Raw genomic sequence first — 23,238 nt, 5'->3', positions numbered from 1 at the left:
GAGGAAAACAAAATCACCAAAAATGGATATACTGTATGGGGATTGGAGAAAAAAGATTTCTGCTCGACAGCAACGAAATGCTAAGGCCCCGTTTAGACTGGCAGCCCAAATCTGATTTCCTATCCAGATTGGAGTCTGATGGGTTTAATGCAGTCTGAACAAGGCTAATGGATGTGATTCAAATCTGCTGTGCAGTTCAGACTGCATGCAAACAATGCAACTCCAATCTCGATAGGGCTACACATCAGAATCGGGCTGGATTTGGGCTGCCAGTGTGAACCTGGGCCTAAGGTATTTACAGATGTATGTTTTTACCTCAGCTTTGGCCCAGATCTTCCAGTCCAGTAGGACCTCGGAGAGGAGCCTGATATCTTGCACCACAGCGGTGGAGTCGGCATCCAAACGAAACTGTCCGTCTTCCCCCAGAGTCAGGATAGGCCCACTGCAACACCCGTCCAGCAGGGTCTGGGAGGGAGATCACAAAAGCACAGTATTATTACTTACGCAAGCAGAGCTCAGTGGCCTTGTGGTTAGAGCGTCCGCCCTGAGACTGGGAGGTTGGGGTTCAATCCCCAGCTGGGTCATACCAAAGACTCTAAAAATGGGACCCAGTGCCCCTCACTTCACACCGGTGTGACTTTTATGTATTACTTGTCAAATAAATGTCATCAATGTTTATATAGCTCATTGTGTATATTGCGCATACTGTATCCGTTTTCTATTTTTTATACATTCTACTAGCACAGTGCTTGTCAAATTTCATCAAAAACACTAAACATACTGATGGTCATTATCTCTGTGCTTAATGGAGTACTACTCAGAGTGCTCTGTCAAAACCAATGCCTGTTCATTCCCCCTGAGAGAGCCTGTCTCTATTGATCAAGCTCTGCCATTTGTTAAACTGACCGGCTCCACTGCGGTTGGACATAAATCTTGGCACTCCTTCGGGACTGACGTAGCAGAGCAGCACTCGGATCTTACAGCCGGTTGCATTAAACCCATTTAGACCTGATGATGATTCTACAAAATGCCTTCTAAATCCTGACAGTTTTCTGGGGAAAAAAACCCATGTTTCTATGTCAGTGGTTCTCAAACTATTTCATGTCAAGGATCCCCAAATATTATATGCAATTGGCCGCCGACGCCCCATCTGAAAATATGTTGTTCCAGGGACCTTCCAGAAGCAAAGATTTGAGTTCAATCTGAAAAGAATATATATTCAAAGGTTTGTGCCACATTTTCACGATTTCTCAAAAATAGCAGATCTACAAGCTCGTAGCGTTTCACTCGGTGCTCCGCTATGAGCTTGTACAGTAGATCTGCTATTTTTTCAATAGTTAAGTATACATAATGCTTAAAACACCAAAAGGGGTTCCCGCCATGAATGGGTTAACATTCAATTGCATTAACATCCGGCGCAGTGCTTTCAGTATTGTCGTAAACAACACAAATACGTTTTGAGATAAACATGAAATGTTTTTCACTTCAAAGTGATGACAGTGTGACTTTTCGTATCCAGTGTCAAATCAGCTTGAAACGTATTTAGTTTGCAGTGAAAACAATACAAATATGCAAATAGACACACTCTTTAGAAGTGCAAGTATAGCTGTCCATGTTTTCAGTATGAATGTGTGTGGGAGTGTAAGCTGTCTGAACCCTACTATGCCTATTCTGGGCATGCAATAATAGGTGAACATTTGCAGGAAAATAGCAGATCTACAGCTCATGGGTTAAAGTGGTTAAGTATGAAATTATGAATGTGTGTGAGTATAATTGCGCAAGTATACATACAGTACATGGTAAATGGTTAATTTATATAGCGCCTTTATACAAGATTGGCACATAGATTGTGCATCACATTCACCCATTCACACACACATTCATACATACACTGATGGCAGTGGAAACCATGCAAGGCACCAACCAGCACATCAGGAGCAAATAGGTGTTCAGTGTCTTGCTCAAGGACACTTCGACACTAGCCTCTGTAACCCAGACGGGTTCGAACTGGCAACCGGCCACTCTACTCTACCCCTGAGCCACCGCCGCCCCTAACATGCGTTTTGCTGTGCTCAGTGGCTGTGGCCTCACTACTACTGGATCTGAAAACCCAACACACCAAAACGAAACAAAACCAGAGGTGCCGTGTGTCTGTCTTAAATCCAATCGGACAGATTACATTTCAGCAAAACAACCTGGTCAACCAGCTCGATTGCAACCACAGCCTCAGGGTCAAACTAGAAAAAGTGCCCTTCGGGGCACAGGTCTCCACCAGGGCAGGTCAGGTTGTGGACTCCTGGTGGCGCTATAATAGGCCAATGTGAAAAGGGTGCCATTTGTACTTGCCTTTGATGGCAATTGGATGATTTGAGGCATTTTGTTCCAAAAATGTGTTTTGCAAAAATATACCTGCAAACTTGCAAAGCCAATGTTGGCCAATTAGGATGGAATATGGAAAATGAAATATCGGACAGATCCGTCTTGAGCACATGACTATAGAGATACTGTGTAACGATTAGTAATAGCAAAAAATGTGTTTTACAAAAGCCGGCCTCCTGGTGGCGCTATAACAGGCCGTTCTGGAAAATTTGGGGCAGAGGTTCATCGTTGGCATCCAGGAAGTGTGTGTGTGCAAGGTGTGGCATGGATCAGGCCAACGGTGCCAGAGATTAGCTGGTAACGGACGGACGGACGGACACATGAACGGACGGACACACGGACGGACGGAGTGCAAAACATACTCTCTCCCCATGCCTTCGGCCTGGTGGAGACAACAACAGTTGGTTCAGAAAACTGCGTCCTGGTGGCACCACGGTTCGCAAAGATGGAATAATTTCATGGTACACACAGGCCAGCATTGTTAATTCTTTCAGAATATTTCTTTTGAATAACACACCATTTAGTCTTAAACCCTTATTCTTTTAGTCTTAGTCAACAAACGTAACACTGCAGTCCAGCTAATGTGCTGAACCTAACCGAAGTATGTCCAGTTCAATACTCAGCACTTATATTATATTTATATATTATATATATATAATTATATATATTGTATTTTTCTCCCATTTTATTTATCCATATAACCACAAATCTCGGTCTGGGTATGCGTGTTTCTCTCTCAATCAGCTTCGCGTTAATACTTGCCCATAATATGCAAACCTCCAAACTTTCCCAAGTGGGTGTGGTACTGCACTGGTACAAACAGTTGCTGACATAGTACAGGCGTATATATATGTACACCGGGATTAATACTTATACAGTAGTAAAGTACTAGGTTGCAATTGTTTTTGCTGGAAATGGGGAGGCAACTTGTAGACGTAAAATATGTTTCCTTTCTTTAAAAGTATGTATTGTGAAAATAAAATTGTAGTCGCATTACTAAACTCCACTGCAAAAACAACAAGCCTGCTATTCCCACTAGCGGTTTCCATCAGAGAATTCTACACTTTCAAAGACATAAAATTCACATTCAGAAACTCTTTACTTCACTTATTTTCATCCGTCTGGATTTCCCCATGGCACATTTCACAGTTCAAGCACAGTACACACTGCGCCTGTTAGTTGGCGCCAGCCATGCCAGCACCGCTTCAGCGAGTCAAACTTAAGAATCCATCAATCGCATTGCCGATAAACATTGCGGTTGAAACTACACTTTTATATTGTGTAAGACAAGCACTGCGCTGCGCGCCAGATTGTTTGGCTCATGTGGTCGTAATTAGGAACGTCTCACAGAATCACTTGGCGCAGCAGACCTCTTTTTAACAGTATACACCACATCATTAATGACTCACGGCATTGTCAGTGAGCCGATCTACTGAGTATAAATGCCCAAGAGCTAAGAGCCATAGCTTGTCTTATACAGTTTAAGCTTAGTCACTTAAGGCCTATTTTTTATTTGTTTTTGAGCGGTGGCACACCGTCTCCAACGCACAGCTATGTGTCTGTCTGTCCGTATGTCCGCTTGAGTACAGAGCTGCAAATGTCTGAGAAAAAGCAACACCACAGCACCAACCCACAAAGTAAGTGTGTGTGTGTAAATGGTAAATGGTGCATTTATATAGCACCTTTATCCAAGGCGCTTTACATAGATTGTGCATCAATTCACACATTCATACACCGATGGCGGCGGAAACCATGCAAGGCACCAACCAGCACATCAGGAGCAATTTGGGGTTCAGCGTCTTGCTCAAGGACACTTCGACACTAACTCTTCGGGAGCCCGGGTTCGAACAGGCAACCTTGCGGTTACCATCCAGCCACTCTACCCCTGAGCCACCACTGTGTGTGTGTGTGTGTGTGTATGTGTGTGTGTGTGTACACGTACAGTGCGTGTACTGTGTGTACAGTGCACACACATGGAAACAGCGTGGAGAAACAAATTGCTCACACTGTGACTCACTTTCAGCATGTGGTATCCTACGATGCACTTGGACTTGATGAGGACCTGGTGGATCATGGAGTATCCATGGTAACGTTCCATCTCGTGGATGCGGTGCTGGTTGATCCTGGACAGGGACAGCAGCACCTGCAGGGCCAGGGCCTGAGTCGTCTCACAGTCACTGAGCTCCACCGCCTGGACGGTACAGAGAGAGAACGCACCAAAAACACTATCAATTAGCCAACTAGGAACACCGTCTGCCAGCAAATTAAAGTTTGTATAACTTCACGTCTTTAAGAGCAATAGTGAGCCATAGTGTTCCCGACAACTCAACATGTTTTCTGGCAAAAGAAATGGAGATTTATTTTATAAATGTTTGTTCAAAACAGCACAGCATGGACATGAAAAAAACAAAAAAACACAGGTTGCAGATTTGACCGGAGAAAAAAAAAAGGGGGATATCTTGCCTGTGCAAAGAGGTAGACAAAGGTTCCGGTGCCTCCAATCTTGTGCAGAACACTCTGCAAGCCCTGGGTTTCGGTGGGGAGCAAGGTCCTGAGAGAGTGGGGGTCCATCGCGCCACACTGAACCTCCTTGGAACTGAACGGACGCTGGGTGACCACCGTCTTAGCCTGGCCCTTCATTCTGATGACGGGCTCATAGATGGTGTAGAGTCTGGGACTGATCGGAGCATAGACCACCGCCAAACACTCCTGTCCAAGCACAAGGAGGGTTTTTTTAATACATTTCTATCCCACGATTTTGCAACCAATTGTTTCACCCAGTGTCAATTATCTAATGTAATCCTGGGCCCTACACTTCCTCTGCCAACTTGGGGGGCAGCGGACTGACCTCATGCTTCCTTCTATGCATGAGGAGTCCAAGCTGCTTCTTTTCACCTGACAGGGGGGAGTTTCCCCAGCCGGACGTAGCGCGTGGAAGGAACACGTTATTCTTACCACTTCCTTTCCCCTCCATCAGGGGCCCCGGTTGGCCAGGGGGAGGTAGTTTTAGAGACCAGGATTACTGCATGTTTTTTGTGAGGGTAGCTACCCTAGGGGACACGGGGAGAACATGCAAACTCCACACAGAAAGGCCCTTTCGCCAACCCCGCCTCGGGTATGGGCACTGATGAACAGGAGAGGAGGAGAGATCACGCCCCCAGCGCCCACAGTGTCCCCAGCGGGAATCGAACCCAGGACCTTCTAGCTGTGAGGCGAAAGCACTACCGACTGTGTCACCATGCCCCCAACACAAGGAGTGTTTGAGATGTTTCATATTTTAATTACGTTTTCTGGAAATTGCTTGATATGTTATCGTTACTCTACTAGAACTTGAATTGGGAAAAAATAATTGAATACCAATTTATAAACAAACAAAAATCTGATTCTGTGATTAGAGTAAAGGTCTCTCATTAAACATTTTCATATCAAGGACCCCAAAATTGACATTTGGCCACAGACTCAATTGAACATTTTTGTGGCAAGGCCATCCCCGTACTTTGGTATGGACTGGCTTCCTAAATTATATATTTCACTGGGTAAATTAAGTAGTGATAACATGACAATACTGTCTCGATTCTTTCTTCAATAACAAATTTCTAATTTTGACATGAATGGATGTTATGTTTTCAGTGTGCAGTGAAGGTTTTCTTGAAGACTGAAATAACTTACAACTAAAAATAGGCCATCTACAAGCTTACAACACGTCGCAATGCGATAGCCTATTTTTGGTGCAGGACACACTTCTATAAAAGGTAATGCTGACTTCTATGGAATCACAAATGACTGAAATCAGTCGTGGCGACTGAGAACTTCAATCCATTCTATGATCATAAATAATCCTCCTCCTCCTCCTTACAACGAGTGCTGTCGTATCCACGTCTTTGTTCCTCATCAGCAGCTCCCGTACGTGTTCACACTTCAGTCCTTCCTGGGTGACGTATTTGGAGAAGGTGGCGCTGGGTGTGCCGTACTTGCAGGGCATAATGGAGGTGAGGTCAGGCCCGCTGGCGTAAAGGTAGAAGGCCTCCTCGGATCCTATTCGAGAACCTGAATAAGAAGTACACACACACAGGGAAGGGAAAACTGTCATGTGACGTGATCAGTCTCTTTTTCCACCCACCCCAGAAAAGGTAGGCGAAAGGGAGTGCTGCAGTCTCTTTATAGGGCAGGCCAAAGCAGAACTCACCACTGCAGACTGCCAAAGGAATTTCTGAATTGGGGTTTGGATAAGAAAATAATCTCTGAAGTAAACAAAGGCTTATGGAATTAACACGTTGTCGTTTTGTTCCACAAGATAATCATCTTATGACACAGGCAATTAATGCTGATGCTAAAAACACCTTCTAAATCCTAACCAAAGTTTTCTGAAAAACCTTTATTTTTGATTCAAGAAGTCTATTCAAGAAGGTTTCTGATTTTCTTTCTTTTTTTATTTAAGAAGTCTATGGGGCCGTGTGCATAAATCCTGGTGCCTGGGGTGACAGGGGCATTGCTAAGCAACCAGACCAATGTTAACACTCCGAACGGCAAAAACAGAGGTCTCTGTCCTATCAAATAATTATCTATCTAATCTAAATCAATGCTTCCAATTCTAACCAAAGATTGTGTTTTTGACGGCCCATCGCGTCCCGTCGCTTGTCGCGTTAGAAGTAATAATACTTCCTGTTGTTGTCGATCCCCTCGGGGGTGTAACATCTAGCTACTTGGCGCGGAGCAACATTGAAATAAGCACTGAAGCTGCAAATCGCTGGGTGCCCTGATGTAATGGTTCCAAATACCCGGGTGTTAAAAGCTGACTTTCGTCTCAACCGCTTCATATATGGTGTAAACGGGGGGGTATGTCCGTACTTAGCAGATAACGTCCCATAGCTGGGGGGTACGAACATATTCGTACTTAAATTAAAAAGGTCCTTAAAAACTTCACTGTCAGCTGGGGACCCCACAGGTTGAGAAGCACCGCTGTATGTCATCGGCTAGGTGTTGATGATCCTCTGGTACAATTACCAGGAGTTATGTGTTCCAACCACACCAGAGGTTCACAGGTTGAGAATGCATGGCCGCGCGAGGTCATGCACACATTGCACGGCCAATTAGAGGCAACAAGGGAAGAGTTCTGTATGACTGCCTTGGGGGAATGCAGAGAATCTCCAGCATGCTGAATGCCACATTGGCAACAGCCTTGCAAAGAGACGCACAAGCAGACTGGCCTACAAAACAAAACGTCACCATGTACGTGAGAGGCAGCGTTTGACCACTTTCAATCTGGCATCTCTATTTTGTATAGTCATTAGTATAGGCAAAACGTCTTCAAAAGCTCTACAAGCCACAAACAAGCTCACCGTGTATCACATTACGATGCATTGCAGATCGGCCATTTTGACACCATCATACTATTATAAAATAGGGTTTTAAGTGGCCAACATGTAAGGGGCAATAGGGTTTAAAGTGGCCAACATGTCAGGGGCATCACCTCTGAATTAAGACTGTAAAAGAGAAGGTTAGATATTGATGGGCATGTTGAAATGGACGATTTAAAAGAAATCAGAGGCATCCATTTACCGGTAGAGCGCACCATTGAGGCCCCATTGCAAAATAACTTGGGGGATTTAAGCCAGATGGCGAGCATGCACTTAAAAGGTATAAAAAGGGGGATAGATCATGAAGGTGATATATAGGCTGGCCTGAGGGGGATTAAGAGTTAAGATTAAGGCTTATCACAGGCATGCTTCCAGCTAGAATAACACCAGATGACTCCTACCATTAAGTACTGTATACCTAAGTACCATTTTGAGGTATAATTGTACTTTACTTGAGTATTAAAAACTTCTAGTCCACTACATTTCAGAGGCAAATATTGTAGTTTTCCTCCACTACATTTATTTGAAAACTTTAGCTACTAGTTACTTTGATTATTATCACAAAACATACATTACAAACTTCAGCCCTATATACGTCTACAAACTCACAATGCGTCGCCACATTGTGAGCTTGTAGACATTTGAAAACATGAAACGGGACATTTTGCACAGTGAGTACTCTACTTTTGGTACTTTAAGTACATTTTGATGCCAGCACATTTGTACTTTCACTCAAGTACATTTTGAATTACGGGACTTTTTACTTGTAACGGAGTAGTTCTACATTGCAGTGTTGATCATTTAACTTAAGTAACAAACATGAGTACTTTTTTCCACCACCACTGACTCCTACCGTTGAACAGGAGAACGGTGCCCATGTTCCAGCGAGCTCCCTGCTTGAGCAGCTCTTCAGACGAGGGCATGCAGTGGCCCAGCATGCAGAAGGTCTTGTTGCTGTCCGACGACAGACTGGACTTCCTAGGCAGCGTGTAGTCCAGAGACACCTCACACCGCCTGTTGTCCGCACGCACACACGCAGAGTTAGCATAATTAAGTTGTCGTTTTAGATGTTATTGGCTTGGTTTCCCAAAGGAAATATGCAGTGAGTATGCGTGTGGTTCTTCTCAACAACACCCCCTTTCACTGTGAACATAGATATTCCGTGCATAGATGTGCCACGCAATGGATTCTGTGTGCGGCTTCTGTGTGCGGCCTAGAGGGGTGTGTTCAAGCTACGTGCAACACAACATTTCTTTGGGAAACCCAGCCATTGACATTTATTTTTGTTTAAGAATGACTTCACAACACCATTATAATACTTTTGGACAAAATAAATTGGTATTGGCTAGGCTCTATGAATACTATTATGAATCATTGTTATTATTATTATTAATCTCTTACTTGACTCCACACACCCAAAGCACCAGACATCCATGGATGTTCTTCTTGCCCTCGGGTTGCTGGGTGTAGGTAAAGCCCAGGTGCTGCCACGGGCCTGGCTTCAGCACGCCCTCACCAGACTGGGCCTGGGCCAACAGGCCCGCTTTGATCTCATCATTCGGGTCTATACAAATCCTGAAAGAAAGGCCATGATTAGTTACATGCTGGAAGTTACTGCTTAAGCAGTGAGACAAATTAGAGAGCCAATTTAGGAGTCGGAGAAAGCGTCGCACACTCTAATTGGCCCGGGAAGACAAACAAGTTAGAACGGAGAAAGCACGAGATCCACATTCACTTCCTTGTTTACGTTTTGTGTCGATGCTGTTGGCATGTCATAGACAAAACTCAGAAGTATGTCGTGAGATACGTAGTGCCGTGTGTCGTTGACTCGTTAAAACACCAAAGCATGCATTTAACTTCCATGCAATTAAGTCAACAAGCACTGCTATACTGTAGTGTACTATACGAATACTATGAATGAATAGAAACTTTGAATCACTGTAATTCACACTGTTCACCAGCCTGATTGAGAGCGTAAAATGAAACCAAATGGACCCGTACGGGTCCATTTGGTTTCATTTTACGCTCTCAATCATGAGTCTGTGTACTATCAGCTGCTGCTTTTTGTCGTTTTAACACACGTTGCAGGCCACCCGTAACAACAGTGCTTGCTGCACAGCGCACACTGGTTACTCATTGACTGCTGAATCTATTTTAAAATGGTTTTAATCAAATAAAGCCCTACAGGGGCTGAACCCAATTTACATATTTGAATCATTGTGCCCTCAGGACACGGTGAGATCTCTCAGGTCGTTCTGACTAAAGCCTTCTATCACCAAACCGATGCTTTAAAAACTAAGGGTGACGTTCTCTTGGTGATAAAGAAAGCATTTGTCGTTTCTTTTCCGTTTTTATTTTTATGTAGGGATTTATTTGTACGCGTTTTCATTGTACAGCACCTTGTTATAACTCTTGTTTTCTTTCGTTTATATATGCCAGTGGATCCCAAAGTGGGGTCCGGGGACCCCCAGGGGTCCTTGAGGGAGTTCCAGGGGGTCCCCAGGAAAATTATAGTTTGGAACCAAATGGACCCTTATGGGTCTGTAACTCTGAGAGTGTACACTCTCAGAGTTACATTAACATTGATTTTACAATATAAACTGGGGTCTCAGAGATAGAAATGCCATTAAATGGGGGGTCCGTGACCGTAGCCTAAATGCATGTAAAACTGGGGGTCCTTAAACATAAAATAATCTCTCATGGGGGTCCTTGGGTTAATTAGTCTCAATTTGGGGGTCCTTGACATGAAAAAGTTTGGGGAACCACTGATATATACGGTACTCTTCTTATGGACATTTCCACCCACTGTGGCTCTCACCTGAATGTGAGTGATCCTGTGGAGAAGTCAGCCCACACTTGCAGCATCAGAGCCTTGGAGCCCATGGAGAGAATGTGAATGAGGCTCTCGTCCACTGTCCTCTGCCCAGCCAGGGAGGTACCATGATGGGGTTCAGCTGTCGCAGCCTTACTCCCCTCCTCTGGAGAATCAGCAACATGGATTCATATAGTTGCTGTCATGCAGAAACCCTCTTATCGCCGATTCGCCTCGTTTTCAAATTGTTATTATACAAACTGCAACAATTTACATTCGGACACTGACATTATTATTATTATTATTATAGCAGGTCACCAATTTCACTGTAACACCACCATGCTGGAGTGAGCGAGCGAGTGGCTGAGATTTTGGCTCTACTCTTACCTTTGTCTTTCTCCGAGTCCTTCTCCTCGGCCTCGTCTACCCTCATCCACACGGAGGCGCTGAAGCCGCTGGCCATGTGGGGCCAGCAGTTCTGCCCCACCAGGGGCAGATGGAGCGGGGCCACGTGCCAGGGAGAGGTGCGCAGGTGGCTGGGCCGATGAGACTCCCCGCCGCCGCCCTCTCTGCGGCCGGGTGACAGTTTGCCCCTCCAGAGCAGGCCCACGCCTTTGTCCAATGGTGGGGGGGAAAAAAAAGTACTTACATGTTTTACTTATCCTGAGGACGATTCTACAAATGTCTTCTAAATCCTGACAGTTTTCAGAAAAATCTATGTTTCTATGTCAATGGTTCTCAAACATTTTCATGTCAAGGACGCCGAAAATATATGTAATTGGCCGCCGACCCCCATCTGAAAATATGTTGTTCCAGGAACCCCCCCAGAAGCAAAGATTTGAGTTAAAAACGTTCGCTCTGAAAGAATATACATCCAAAGATTTGCGCCACATTTTCACGTTTTTTGAAAAATAGCAGACCTACAAGCTTGCAGATCTTGTAGATCTGCTATTTTTCAATAGCTAGAGTATAACATAATGCTTAAAACACCAAAAAGGGTTCCCGCCCAGAATTCCTTGACGTGAAATAGAAACATGAGGTTTTTCAGAAAACTGTCAGGATTTAGAAGACTTTTTTTTTTTTTTTTTTTGACGTCGGGCCTAAATGGGTTAAGTACAGTAGCCTACTAAAGTCACTTTAGTTGCCACCACTGACCTTTGGCCCCCGCAGCGCCGCTCTGTCTGGAACCCGGTGACACCCCTCCGCCCGGCGTGGAGGTCCCGAGGATTATGGGAAAGGACAGGAAGTGGAGAGGCTCCATTTGCATGTTGGCTTCCACGATTTGCAGGATGCCCTTCAGCAGGATCTCCTGGCAGCACACGAGGAAGATCGAGGGAAACTGTCATGTATACATTTTTTTTTTAAATGATTTATTAACACTAATTTTGCCAGCCCAGGCGTTAGCTCAACCGTCTGGGCACCTATAAGCTGCCAAACCAGCCAGTCGGCGTGCCGCAGGTTTGACTCCCGAGCCCGACGGCCTTCGCCACATGTCACTCCCCATCTCTCTCCCCCTTTCCTGTTTGACCACTGCTCCCCATCAATAAAGGCATAAAAAAAATCTTAAAAAAAGAACTTTTCAGAATAAAGGCATTAGAGTGCCAAGCAGATGAGGCCCATTTTACTCTGAAAAACCCCGCCTTCCATTTCCCCCCAAAACCGGGAAGGTATAATGTTCCATTACTACCTCACACTACCTCCTCTGATCTATCTTTAGAAGCGTTAATATTACAAACGAGATGCTTCGTTTAAGTCATAAATTAGGAGAGGACATGGGCGTTCTGATCAAAACCATGGAGAGCGCCGTAGATTCAGAGATAAGAGAAAGTTTTGTCTGCCCGTAAACAAGGAAGTGGATGCAGGCAAAACATGTCCGGGAGCTCTGAGCAAGGCCTAGCAACAGCTGCTGTCAAAATGGATGGATGGTGATGGTGTGTGCGTGTGCGCGCGTGTGTGTGTGTGCTCCCCGAGGCCCGCAGTCCCACTCCCACATAAGTGTTAAAATGTATATATTGGACCGCCCGTCCAAGGCTCTGCATCAAACCTCAAGTAACCCAGAGAGACTCCAAAGCATAGAGATCAACAGGGAGTAAATATGATAAATGATGACATGCTACTGTACTATTTACAAACAGGCATCTAGGAGACAGCGCAGGCAACATACACTACATGCATTGCACTTGGCTGTGGATTGTGTCTCGCACCAATAATAGCAGATCTACAAACTCACGATGTGTCGCAACCTTGCAAGCTCGTAGATGTACTATTTTCTGTGCGCGACACCAGTGCGTCACAGAAAGTACAGAATAAAACCAGGCTTTATGATCCTACGATCAAACCGTTAACTTGAGGATTTTGAAAAGGCAAGCCGTGCTGCAATATGCTGCCTTCCATTTACATACTGTATACAGTAAGCTGTTGATCGTCTCTCTTGTCACTATTTGTCATTATCAAAGTATTATAGAGCTTTGGTGTACCGAGTAAAACACACTAAAAAACGCAGTGGTTCCCAAACTTGCCAGGGACCCCCATATGAGAAGATTTTTACGGCTCTAGCAGTGATTCTCTCGTTTAATTTCAAGGACCCCCAGTTTGACATGCATTAGTCTACGGACCCCCATTTAATGGCATTTCTATCTCTGAGACCCCCAATTCATATTGTAAAAATCTGTGTTAATTTAACTCTGAGAGTGTACAAATGGAACCAAATGGACCCGTTAGGGTCCATTTGGTTCCACATTATCATTTAGCTGGGGACCCCCTGGAACTCCCTCAAGTACCCCTGGGGGTCCCCGAACGGATCTGATTTCTAAAAACAGTTGGCTGGTCGTCAGATTCCAATTAACAACAGCTCTGTGGTAATAACTAGTTAGCCTCACATTGGTTCCCGACACAACGGTGCTAATTATGATTCTGATGAAGTGAAGACAGCCCAGGAGAGAATGTGTTGACGGCTCCTCAGGAGCGAGGCAGAGCGGCTGTGTCTGATCATTCTAAGCAGAACAAATTATGTTCAGGATTCTTGCAAATATTGTATGTAACATTTTTTATTTTGATCTTTTGTTAATGGTACGAGATACCGGGGTTGTGGCTCTTTCAGAGCGGGAACTCTGGGGTGGGTGGGAGGGGTAAAATACTAATTTTTGTATGTTATTTTCTATTTGACCCATATGTGATTTGAAAATGTTAATAAAGAAACTTTGATTAAAATAGATTCTTTCAAATATTGAAGGTGCAAATGTTATGAACTTTAAGGATAAACAAACACTATGGGCCTTAATCAATGGTGTAACAACAGTGACGGTAAGCCAACAATGTCAACAGTGTGTGACAGAACGCTAACATGAATGATCAGCACTGAGCGAACCCTGTTGATTGTTCAGTGAATGATAAGGTTGGCAATTTACCGTCGGAGGTGTTTTCTCCAGGAAGAGCAAAATCAACAGGGCCAGTTCCTCGGCTGTGATTCGCCGGATCACCATGGCAACCAGCAGCTCCACTAGGACAGTCTGGCAATCTGGATGGGCCAATGAAAAGATGATTACGCAATAACACTTCAACTCGTTCACACAGGCTTGCACGCAACACACACAGAAATACTAACAAATCCAGGCAGACAGAGTGTTCCTTCTGAACTATTAATCTCCCACAGCCAGTAGAGCCGGCGTGAGCCCTTGTTGGTGGTGGAGAAACAAAACAAAATAACATCAATTCAGAATGGTCCACGACACAGATAGAGAGAGAGAGCAAGATAACTTTATTATCCACTGGCGAGAAATGTCTGTTTGGCTTCACCCTGGTTTCAAGTTTTGTAATTCAATAAAAGTTAACTAAAACAGAGGAGGCGTTCAATATGGATTAGAAATTAGCTTGTTTATCAAATGCTACCCAGAATGATACATGTTTCTTTCGTTCATTTTCGTGAACTTTTGTTCATTTTTGACCCCTCTATCACACGAAACTATGTTTTTTGTGTCCATATCACTACGCCCACAAAATAGTTCCTTGTGATAGAGGGGTCAAAGTTGAACGAAAGTTGCGCTAATATTTTATAAATAGGTCAACAATACAAATGACGTTAGTTTTGTGAATTAATTAACTTTTACTGTGTGGCCCCAGTGCCCCCACAAAATGACCGGAATTACTTAATATTTCACCAAAACCAGAGCAGAACTCCCACCACGGGACTCGGGCAATCAATTAATACAGTTGCAACCACTATATTAATGGTAAGTATTTCATACAGCTTAAGTTAAAAAAAATCTAAACTATCCCTTTAAATACATAATCTTTCTCTTGTTTTAGCCATTCTTTAGGACGTCTGCCAGTTACTAAATACAGTACTTCTGTATGTGCACATTCAAGTGTATTCCCATTTAACCAGTAATCATTGTTCTATTTTATAAATTCTTGTAAAATATATAAAACGACTGGCTGATGAAGTTTGAAGTCCATCAGTAACTGTGGCTGGCGGACAAAGCATTCTGGCTTTCCACAACTAAAATAAAACAAAACAATTAGAGTTGTCCCGATTTTTTTCAGACCGATTACGAGCACTTAATTTTTAGTACTCGCCGATACCGAGTACCGCTTATTTTTTTACCCCCTTTTTTCTCATAGATGCAAATGGTTCTCCGATCTACACTTGTCAGTTGTCATTTATGCTTGTAGATCGGCTGATTTTGGCTATTTGCTGCAGTGTTGGCCGGGTCAGACTTGCTCCCGTTGCATTCGTTCAGCGTGCCTAGTGTCAATTGTATGTTTTGGTACTCGGGTCAAAGTATCGGGGCCGGTTCCGAGTACAGAGTACGAGTACTTGAGGGTGGTATCGGCCCAAGTAGCCGATACCAGTATCGGTATCGGAACAACTCTAAAAACAATGAGACAAACCTGTCAAGGAGGGATCCGTTTGGCTGAGGATGTTGTGGAAACCAGAGAGGATGGTTTTGACTCCGCCCTGTGTGGACCAGAACATGTGTCATCATCCACACTGTACATACTGTACACTTACAACACAGCTGGGAGGAGAGAGGTGCAAGTGCAGACAGAATCTGATGTTGTTTTTGGCAGTTTTACTCATTGCTGGCTGTCTGAATACCAAAAAATAAATAAGGTTATTAAAAGTTTGACATATTATTGCTTATAGCAGCTTTAATTATCTGAAAAATGTAGGGACCCCCCCAAAAAAATGTTAACCTGACTCTGCGACTCTGCAGCTGTATTAAGTTCACAAGTTCCCTCCTCATGCCTGGATTTGGGCTCTCTCAAGCAGAAATGATGAACCCGGAAGCAGCGTGACAAAAATGATGATATCTCCATAATAATTTCGAGTTGTAGTCCTGTTAGGTTGTGTTTACATTTGCACTGTGGCAGCGCTTCAATACGACCAGATGGGAGCAGGAGGAGGAACTCACTGCTGCCACCAGCTGGCGGAGTCAGGTTAAAAAAATAATTGTCCGTGACCCACAAATGGGTCCCGACCCACTGTTTAGGAACCACTGCTGTAGAAGATATTTTGTTATTATCTTTTTAAGAAGAAGTATTAAAGGACCTGGTCGTAGAGCAGGGAGGCGTTGTGGGGGTTGGCGCGCACCGCCCCCAGCAGGCTGTGGAACACGTGCTTCAGAACATCCAGGTCGGGCGAGCCGGTGGCGAGCAGCTGCAGCTCCATGATGCAGATCTCCGGGAAGAGCAGCACGCCGCGCTCCCCCACGGGGCCCTCCCCCCCCACCGCCGCCGAACCGCCGAACTCGCTGTGCAACACGTCCGATTCCGCCTTCAGCCCTGAGACAGAAACCACACCACACAGACACCACAGGGTTGAAGCATAGAGTATTAAAAGGATAGAGACTGTTTCCTCGTCATAACTCCACGGGTCCGCCTGCAGTCCCCGCTCTTACCACTAGGGCCGAGCGCCTCAACGTTGGAGAGCCTCACTGGGGGCTTGGGTTGAAGAAGAAGTCCATACGACCAAAATATTGAAACAAATCCCCCCCCCCAAAAGCTAACACTTGAAACCGACACACACGTGACGACCCCCCCCCCCCCCCCATACGTACGAGTCTTTCCGCAGTCAGTTAGGGACCTCCCCCTGCGCAAGCCACAACCTTCAATCTCTGGCGCGATCGCCGCTCATAAAAATGAATTAGTTTCCGTCTTGTGCCTCTCCCAGCAGCAGCAGCATGGGAGGGAGTCTCCTCATGATTTACAGGAGAGAGAGCAGCCCCGGCAGGCTCTCACGTGGCTTCTGGGACGTGCCTTTATTAATGAAGCTGGCTTGGTCTCTCTCCCTCTCCCTCCCTCCCTCGCTCGCTCTCCTTCCCCCTTCCTATGTACTCACGCAGAGCTCCCTTCCATGTCGCACACATTCAAATATATAATGCACTGAATAAATCATTTAAAAAAAAGTTCAACGACGCCCCAACATAGTTATCCGCAGCTCTCATTTTTGTAGTCAATTGAAATGGCCCTGCTTTCGGTCCACGGCCCCAATGTGCTCTATGGAACAGCAATTGCTCAACTGGTCGTCCGGTGTATTCTGCTGCACTCCGGGGAAATAAATTTGGATTCCACCAATCAATCCAATGTACTATTTTCAAGGGGGTATCCAAGCGAATACATTAATATAAAACAAATTATTTAACACATTTACAGTGCTATTTCACACGGCGAAAAACACCAAGGATAAACACATTCTGAAAATGTCCGCCTAGCTACTCATCTGCAACTTACGTTGACAAAATGCACTGTTGGCTCAGCCTACAGTGCACTGGGGATCAATGAACACTGAGGCTGATGGATATACTGTACAATCAATGTTTAGAATATAGAGTGAGGGGGAAAGAAGACATGGTGTACTACCGGTGTACTGTACTGTATGTGCGTCTCTGTGCGCGCATGCAAGAATACTACTTAAGTCACAAGATTCAGCTCATGAGGCTGTAGAGTGCAGCAACCTTACATCATCTGAGGGGGGCAAAACAAAGAGTCCATTCTGAAGAGATTAAAACAAAATAGAGGGAGTTATAAGGACAGAGTCTTAACCAAACCCACAGAGCAGAAAGGAGAACAGAGCAGACCAGAGAGGGTAGGGGAGGGGGGGGGGGGGTCCACTGACCACGAGAATAAACCACACCATGCATTTACTGCCCTGTCATTCGCACTGAATCGCACACACACTATACAACTAGCCGTTTGTGGTCAATGCCGCGTGTCCTCCGAAGCAGGCAAAGGCAAATTCTGTCTTGCCGCGTCGTCCAGGAAGCTACTCATCTTTGCCAGTTTGGATGTTTTTTAAGCCTCGTACTGTACTGTACTGTAAAGACTGCTATTTTGTCCACCCCAAAAAACAAAAACAACCGATGGTGAATCTCAGTCCTAGGAGTACAGACAGATCCATCTCAGTAATGGGGAAGAGAACATACTTTTTAACGGTTTCCCAGGGCTAAATCATTAGCTGCTTAAGGGGGTTGGAGTCAAATACACAACGTTAGGATCCATCAATCTCCAGACGGCTGAACTCTTGTCTCCGGTGGAAACAACGAGCAGACGGCGGGGATTGAGGGCATGAAGCAAAATGTGAGAAAATAACCTCCGGGAAGTAAACAGGGAAGAAAACTATGACACAATTAATTTCAAACTGTAAAGTCTTTTAAGACATGGAATAAAACTAAATACAAATGAAGCAAATGGTACAGAGGAGGACAATAATATCCATCAGTGAGATGTATAGCTACGGTAAAGGGATGCTCAGGAATGAGTAAATACTGTACGTAAATAAGTGTGTTTGAGAGTGTGTGGAGTTTATACTGTATGTGCAGTGCGGGATTCTAATGTGCTGTTCTTCTGAGTTTGTTTTATTTGTTATGATACACATACGTGCGTGCGTGCGTGCTGTCAGTGGAAGCATACCTTCTTCCTGTTTGGCCATGTCCTCGGGGTTGCTCTCGCTGTCTGCGTCGTAACCTTCCTCCTCCCCGAGGGGCTTGACGCTACAGCTCTGTCCCTCGTCTACCTCCTCAGACAGGTCCCCCGCTGGGGCCACGCTCTCCACCAACACCTGCAGCTTCTTACAGATGGAGAGGGAGGCGGGGAGGGACAGACAGAGAGAGAGGGAGAGGGGGAGAGAGAGAGAGAGAGAGAGAGAGAGAGAGAGAGAGAGAGAGAGAGAGAGAGAGAGAGAGAGGGAGAGAGAGGGAGGGAGAGAGAGAGAGGCACAGAGGTGATAAGTAAGATGACAGCCGCCTGAAAGCAGAAGTACTTGGAGTTTGCACAATACGATCCATTAAAGCCATCTGCAAAATGACAAATTCATTAAGAGCTTACCCCATTCTTTAAAGCAAAAGACAAACTGTCTCACACACACCAACGCGGTGCAAACTATCCTTTTTTTAGGCCATATAGTCAGAATTTAAAACTTGACCAAAATATGCTACATGTACATTACACTCGGCAGGACAAGCAACGGTTCTCCGGTTGCAGCAGCAGAATGGTGAAAAGATTGTTTGAATGAATACAAGATTACAGGATTTTAGTCATAAGACGGTATCAGCTGACATGTGAGGCATTCACACAGCCATTCCCACCACTGTGTAGTCAGTCGTGTGTGTGTGCAGTGTGCACACATATAAACATGGACAAATGTGCAAACATGCACTCGCACAGAATGCAACCCAGGGAAATGGCTGGAAAATATCCCAGGTTTAGCATGAGATGATCTCCCCTTTTTGGAATAGCACATAAGACGCTTGAGCCCCATTCTGTTAGATATACCCATTCTGCACGCACGCGCGCGCGCGCGCGCGCGCGCACGCACGCACGCACGCACGCACGCACGCACGCACGCACGCACACACACACACACACACACACACACACACACACACACACACACACACACACACACACACACACACACACACACACACACACACACACACACACACACACACACACACACACACACACACACACACACACACACACACACACACACACACACACACACACACACACACACACACACACACACACACACACACACACACACACACACACACACACACACACACACACACACAGTAAAGTGGCTCTCTGCAGGCTTCTACTACTGAAAGTAGTGATGGTCTGACAGTCTCTCATTTCTCTCCAAAAGCACTTGAATATGATGGAATATGATTAAATCTCACATTTCATATCACACACAACATAATTCACTAGCCCCTCTAAAAAATATTTTTTTTGGAAAATCGATTTTTATTTTTTATTAAATCGATATACATCGTCGGGATTAATATCGATATACGATATATCGTTACATGCCTACAAATTATTTATGGAAAACCCATCTAAGGCAGGAGTCACCCACTAACAGGCAGACAATAATTGCAGTGTGACCTTCAGCCAAAACGTCAGATGACTTCAACCCAGCAAATATAAAAGATCATTTATGTTGTCTACTACGCCATTATGACTTTCATGGATAAAGCAAGCAATTTCAACCAAAATGTCAACCTTTCTTCCTGCGAAGAAAAACAGTTTTCGTCTTTTTGAAAATAGGCTTCTAAATTAAAAATAAATAGACAAGCTCTAAACTATAGTTGGAACACTGCTGTTCCAACACCTCAAGGCCCAGACATCCTACATAACCGGCCTGGTTGTTTGTCGTTTGAAACTGTAGTACTCATCTACACTCACCAATGAGTACATTTACAAACGGGTTTAGTTGTATATAAGCCAGTAGATGTATCCTCAAAAAATACAAAACAAAAAACAGTTTGCAAACATAAAGCATAATACAAAAAAAGCCTTGATGGCTAGTTTCCCTAGTCCCTATCACCTGGAAGTTTGGGAGCTGCAAAAACACAGACCCAGCTGACCCAGGGTTGAGACCCAGCTGTGGGTCTTAATAGGAGCTTTCTCCACTCTGCTATTACAACATGGAACAGCCTTCCCCCTGCGGTTGTTAGAGACATTACATTAAGTAGTGTTCATGCCTTTAAAAAGAGGCTGAACAAGCTCTGATGAAGGCTGCATAGCCGAAACGCGTAAAGCAATCCTTTTTGGTGTGCGCCAATAAAGAAATGGAAATGTGAGTACTTTGTCCGCCGGCATTTATAACATTTTTGGATGTGCTACTTTTTTGGATTTTTTAAAAATTCCTATCCGCATCGCACGATTGCGATACGTTGTGAGCTTGAGATCTACTATTTTGTATTAAGAAGACCTTGTGACTTTTTGACATGCAATATTTCCGCCCGTCACCGACGATACGTACTGTATATGGTCATTTATTTATTTATGTATGGACAAATTACAAATTAAGTAATGCAGATGTTTAACAATAATGTAACTCTTGAGAGTGTAAAATGAAACCAAATGGACCTGTGAGGGTCCATTTGGTTTCATTTTAGACTCTCGAGATTTAAAAGATCTACAAGGGTCCATTTGGTTGGGACCACCCGGAAGGCTGGAACATCCTCAAGGACCACTGGTGGTCGATGGACCACTGGTTGAGAACCCCTGGTCTACAGACTCTCACCAAATCAAGTCAGAGCTTACCCTATCTTGCTTGTCCTCGGGGAGATCGGGGCAAGAAGACACTTCAGCCAGGGCCACTCTCAGCAGAGAGTCAAACAGAGGCACGGCCAGGTCAGAGTTCACCACCCCAGAGCGAGAGAGCTGGTCTCTGACTTCACACAGGGTCTCCTCCACTGACTGGAGCTGGAAGGAAAGACACATTCCCAAATAACGCTCGAGTCAATGCGTTTAGTCAGAGGTCGACACAAAGCCAGCGTACAATAGAGAGTTTCATCCAAAACGTTTGCATGTTGCTAGGAGGCAAAACACTGGGACCCGTGGTCAGCTGTTGGTGGGTTAATATTATCTTGTGATTATTATCTTGTGGCTAAACACACAATAGCTATCACATTAGCTTACAATTTGAAAAGGGTCAGAGAGGGTCACAGAGCCCACAATATCACTTCTCCCTGTGTGCTTCTTTCCCTCACCATAGTAACTACGAGACGTTAGCTAGATAAAAACTGACCAAACAATCAAATGCTTTTTAAAATGTTGTATCCAGGAAGCAGAAGGGAAATCCCATTCCCTATGGGTTGGAACATTCACCTTTTTCAGTTTGAAACAGCCTATGGAGTGAGAGCTCACCACGAGCTTCATAAAGAATGATATAATTATTATACCTGAAAGGATAGTTCGGGCTCAATGCGCTGCAGGGCTGAGTTAGCGCTGTGTAGACAAATGGCCAACAGGGCCTCAAGGAGACGAATGCTCTGCAGGGGCCATTCCTCCTCTAGCTTCTTCGCTGGATCTTTGGCCTTTCCTTCTGCCGGGCCAGTGCTGAGATTGTCGGCCGCGTCGGGGTTCGTCTCCTCCACCCCCAGTGAGGTAGTGCCGGGCTCAGCGGGAGTCGTGACGACAGGTGCAGGGGATTCAGGAATAGACGGGCTGGCCTTGCCCTTGTTGCCATCTCTCTTCTTCTTGGCCTTCCCGTCCTTGGTCTTGGAGGTCAGTTTCTGAATGACCATGGCCATGAGGCGCGAGCACACGTCCAGGCCTCCGAGTCGGAAGAACTGCCTCTGAAACATGGGGCTGGCCAGGTAGATCCAGCGGCACACCGACCAGACGTCCGCCGCCCGGCGCACCTGCTCTTTGGAGGGCAGAACCACGCTGTCCGGCGACAGGCAAGGCAACCGCCCGCCCAGCGGTTCACTGGCCGTGCTGTCGTAACCGGACGTGTCCTCGGAGTCGTTGGCCGAGTCGCGGTCGGAGTCGGCCTCCTTGCTGACGCAGAGGAAGGCCACGCACAGGAACAGGTTGATGGTGTTGAGGTGCGTCTCCGCCCGGCCACGCCCCGGCGGCGCGGCCCCCGGCCCGCTCCTGCCTCTCTGGCGGGAGGGGCAAGCCTCTTTCAGGCCTTCGTAGAACTTGCTGAGACTCTGCGGGCCGTCTCCGCTACTCCCCCGGGACCCCAGTTCCTCAGCCAGGCCCAGGATGGCCTCCCTTTCCTGGGCATCAGCACTGTCCAGTTCCTGGAGTATTCCATCGGCATGCTGGTCGCTGACGCCCAGTATCAGGGTCTCGAACACCTTCAAAGCCCAAGAACGAGTCTGGTCTAGGTAGATGAGCTCCGTCACTTGGTTCAGCCCATTACAGCTGATGAAAAGGTCTCTGATCACCCTGCAATGCAAACATCAAAGACTAATTAGAATCCATTCAGGTAGCACTACAAGCACTGTGAAATATTTTTCAAATACTTTTCCACTTTTCCAATATAAACACAAAAGCCAAGCAGACATCTTTTTTTGTTTAGAAAGAAATCACTTCAAAGGGCATATTGTGTATTCTGAAATACTATGGTTAGAATAGAAAGTTCAAAATTGTATTGATATAAAAAAATGGTTCACTTCAAACTATGTAATATGAAAGTGACTACCCCAGTCTTTTCAGTAAAAACTAATTTGATCTCATTCCTAATTATGGTACAACAATAAATGTGATTTTTACTTCATTCAATGCTTTTCTCACTGAAATTCCCTATTTATTTTATTTTGCTACATTACATCAGAACAAATTCATGTCTGAGGATTTCAGAATAATGCCTCTTTTCATTATTTTCCCCATATCAGAGGAACAGAAGTACAGCATGAAGAAGAAACCATTAGCCTTCTT

At 45.1% G+C, this 23,238-nt stretch overlaps 1 protein-coding gene across 1 annotated transcript in view; it reads right to left on the bottom strand.

The window, feature by feature from the left end:
- lyst (lysosomal trafficking regulator) overlaps nt 1–23,238 on the bottom strand; it is a 102,699-nt gene that overhangs the window by 42,396 nt on the left and 37,065 nt on the right. Inside the window, 15 exon segments of the mRNA XM_079513311.1 lie at nt 316–465; nt 4,397–4,570; nt 4,843–5,088; nt 6,236–6,426; nt 8,590–8,750; nt 9,138–9,311; nt 10,555–10,714; nt 10,936–11,160; nt 11,704–11,857; nt 13,956–14,065; nt 15,439–15,505; nt 16,100–16,332; nt 18,460–18,616; nt 21,109–21,270; nt 21,750–22,746. Coding sequence (XP_079369437.1) covers nt 316–465; nt 4,397–4,570; nt 4,843–5,088; nt 6,236–6,426; nt 8,590–8,750; nt 9,138–9,311; nt 10,555–10,714; nt 10,936–11,160; nt 11,704–11,857; nt 13,956–14,065; nt 15,439–15,505; nt 16,100–16,332; nt 18,460–18,616; nt 21,109–21,270; nt 21,750–22,746 — 3,361 coding nt within the window.

Source organism: Electrona antarctica (assembly GCF_951216825.1).
Source record: "Electrona antarctica genome assembly, chromosome: 10".
Lineage (NCBI taxonomy): Eukaryota > Metazoa > Chordata > Actinopteri > Myctophiformes > Myctophidae > Electrona > Electrona antarctica.
Note: the sequence above shows the minus strand (reverse complement) of the source record. Positions and strands in the feature narration are given on the sequence as shown.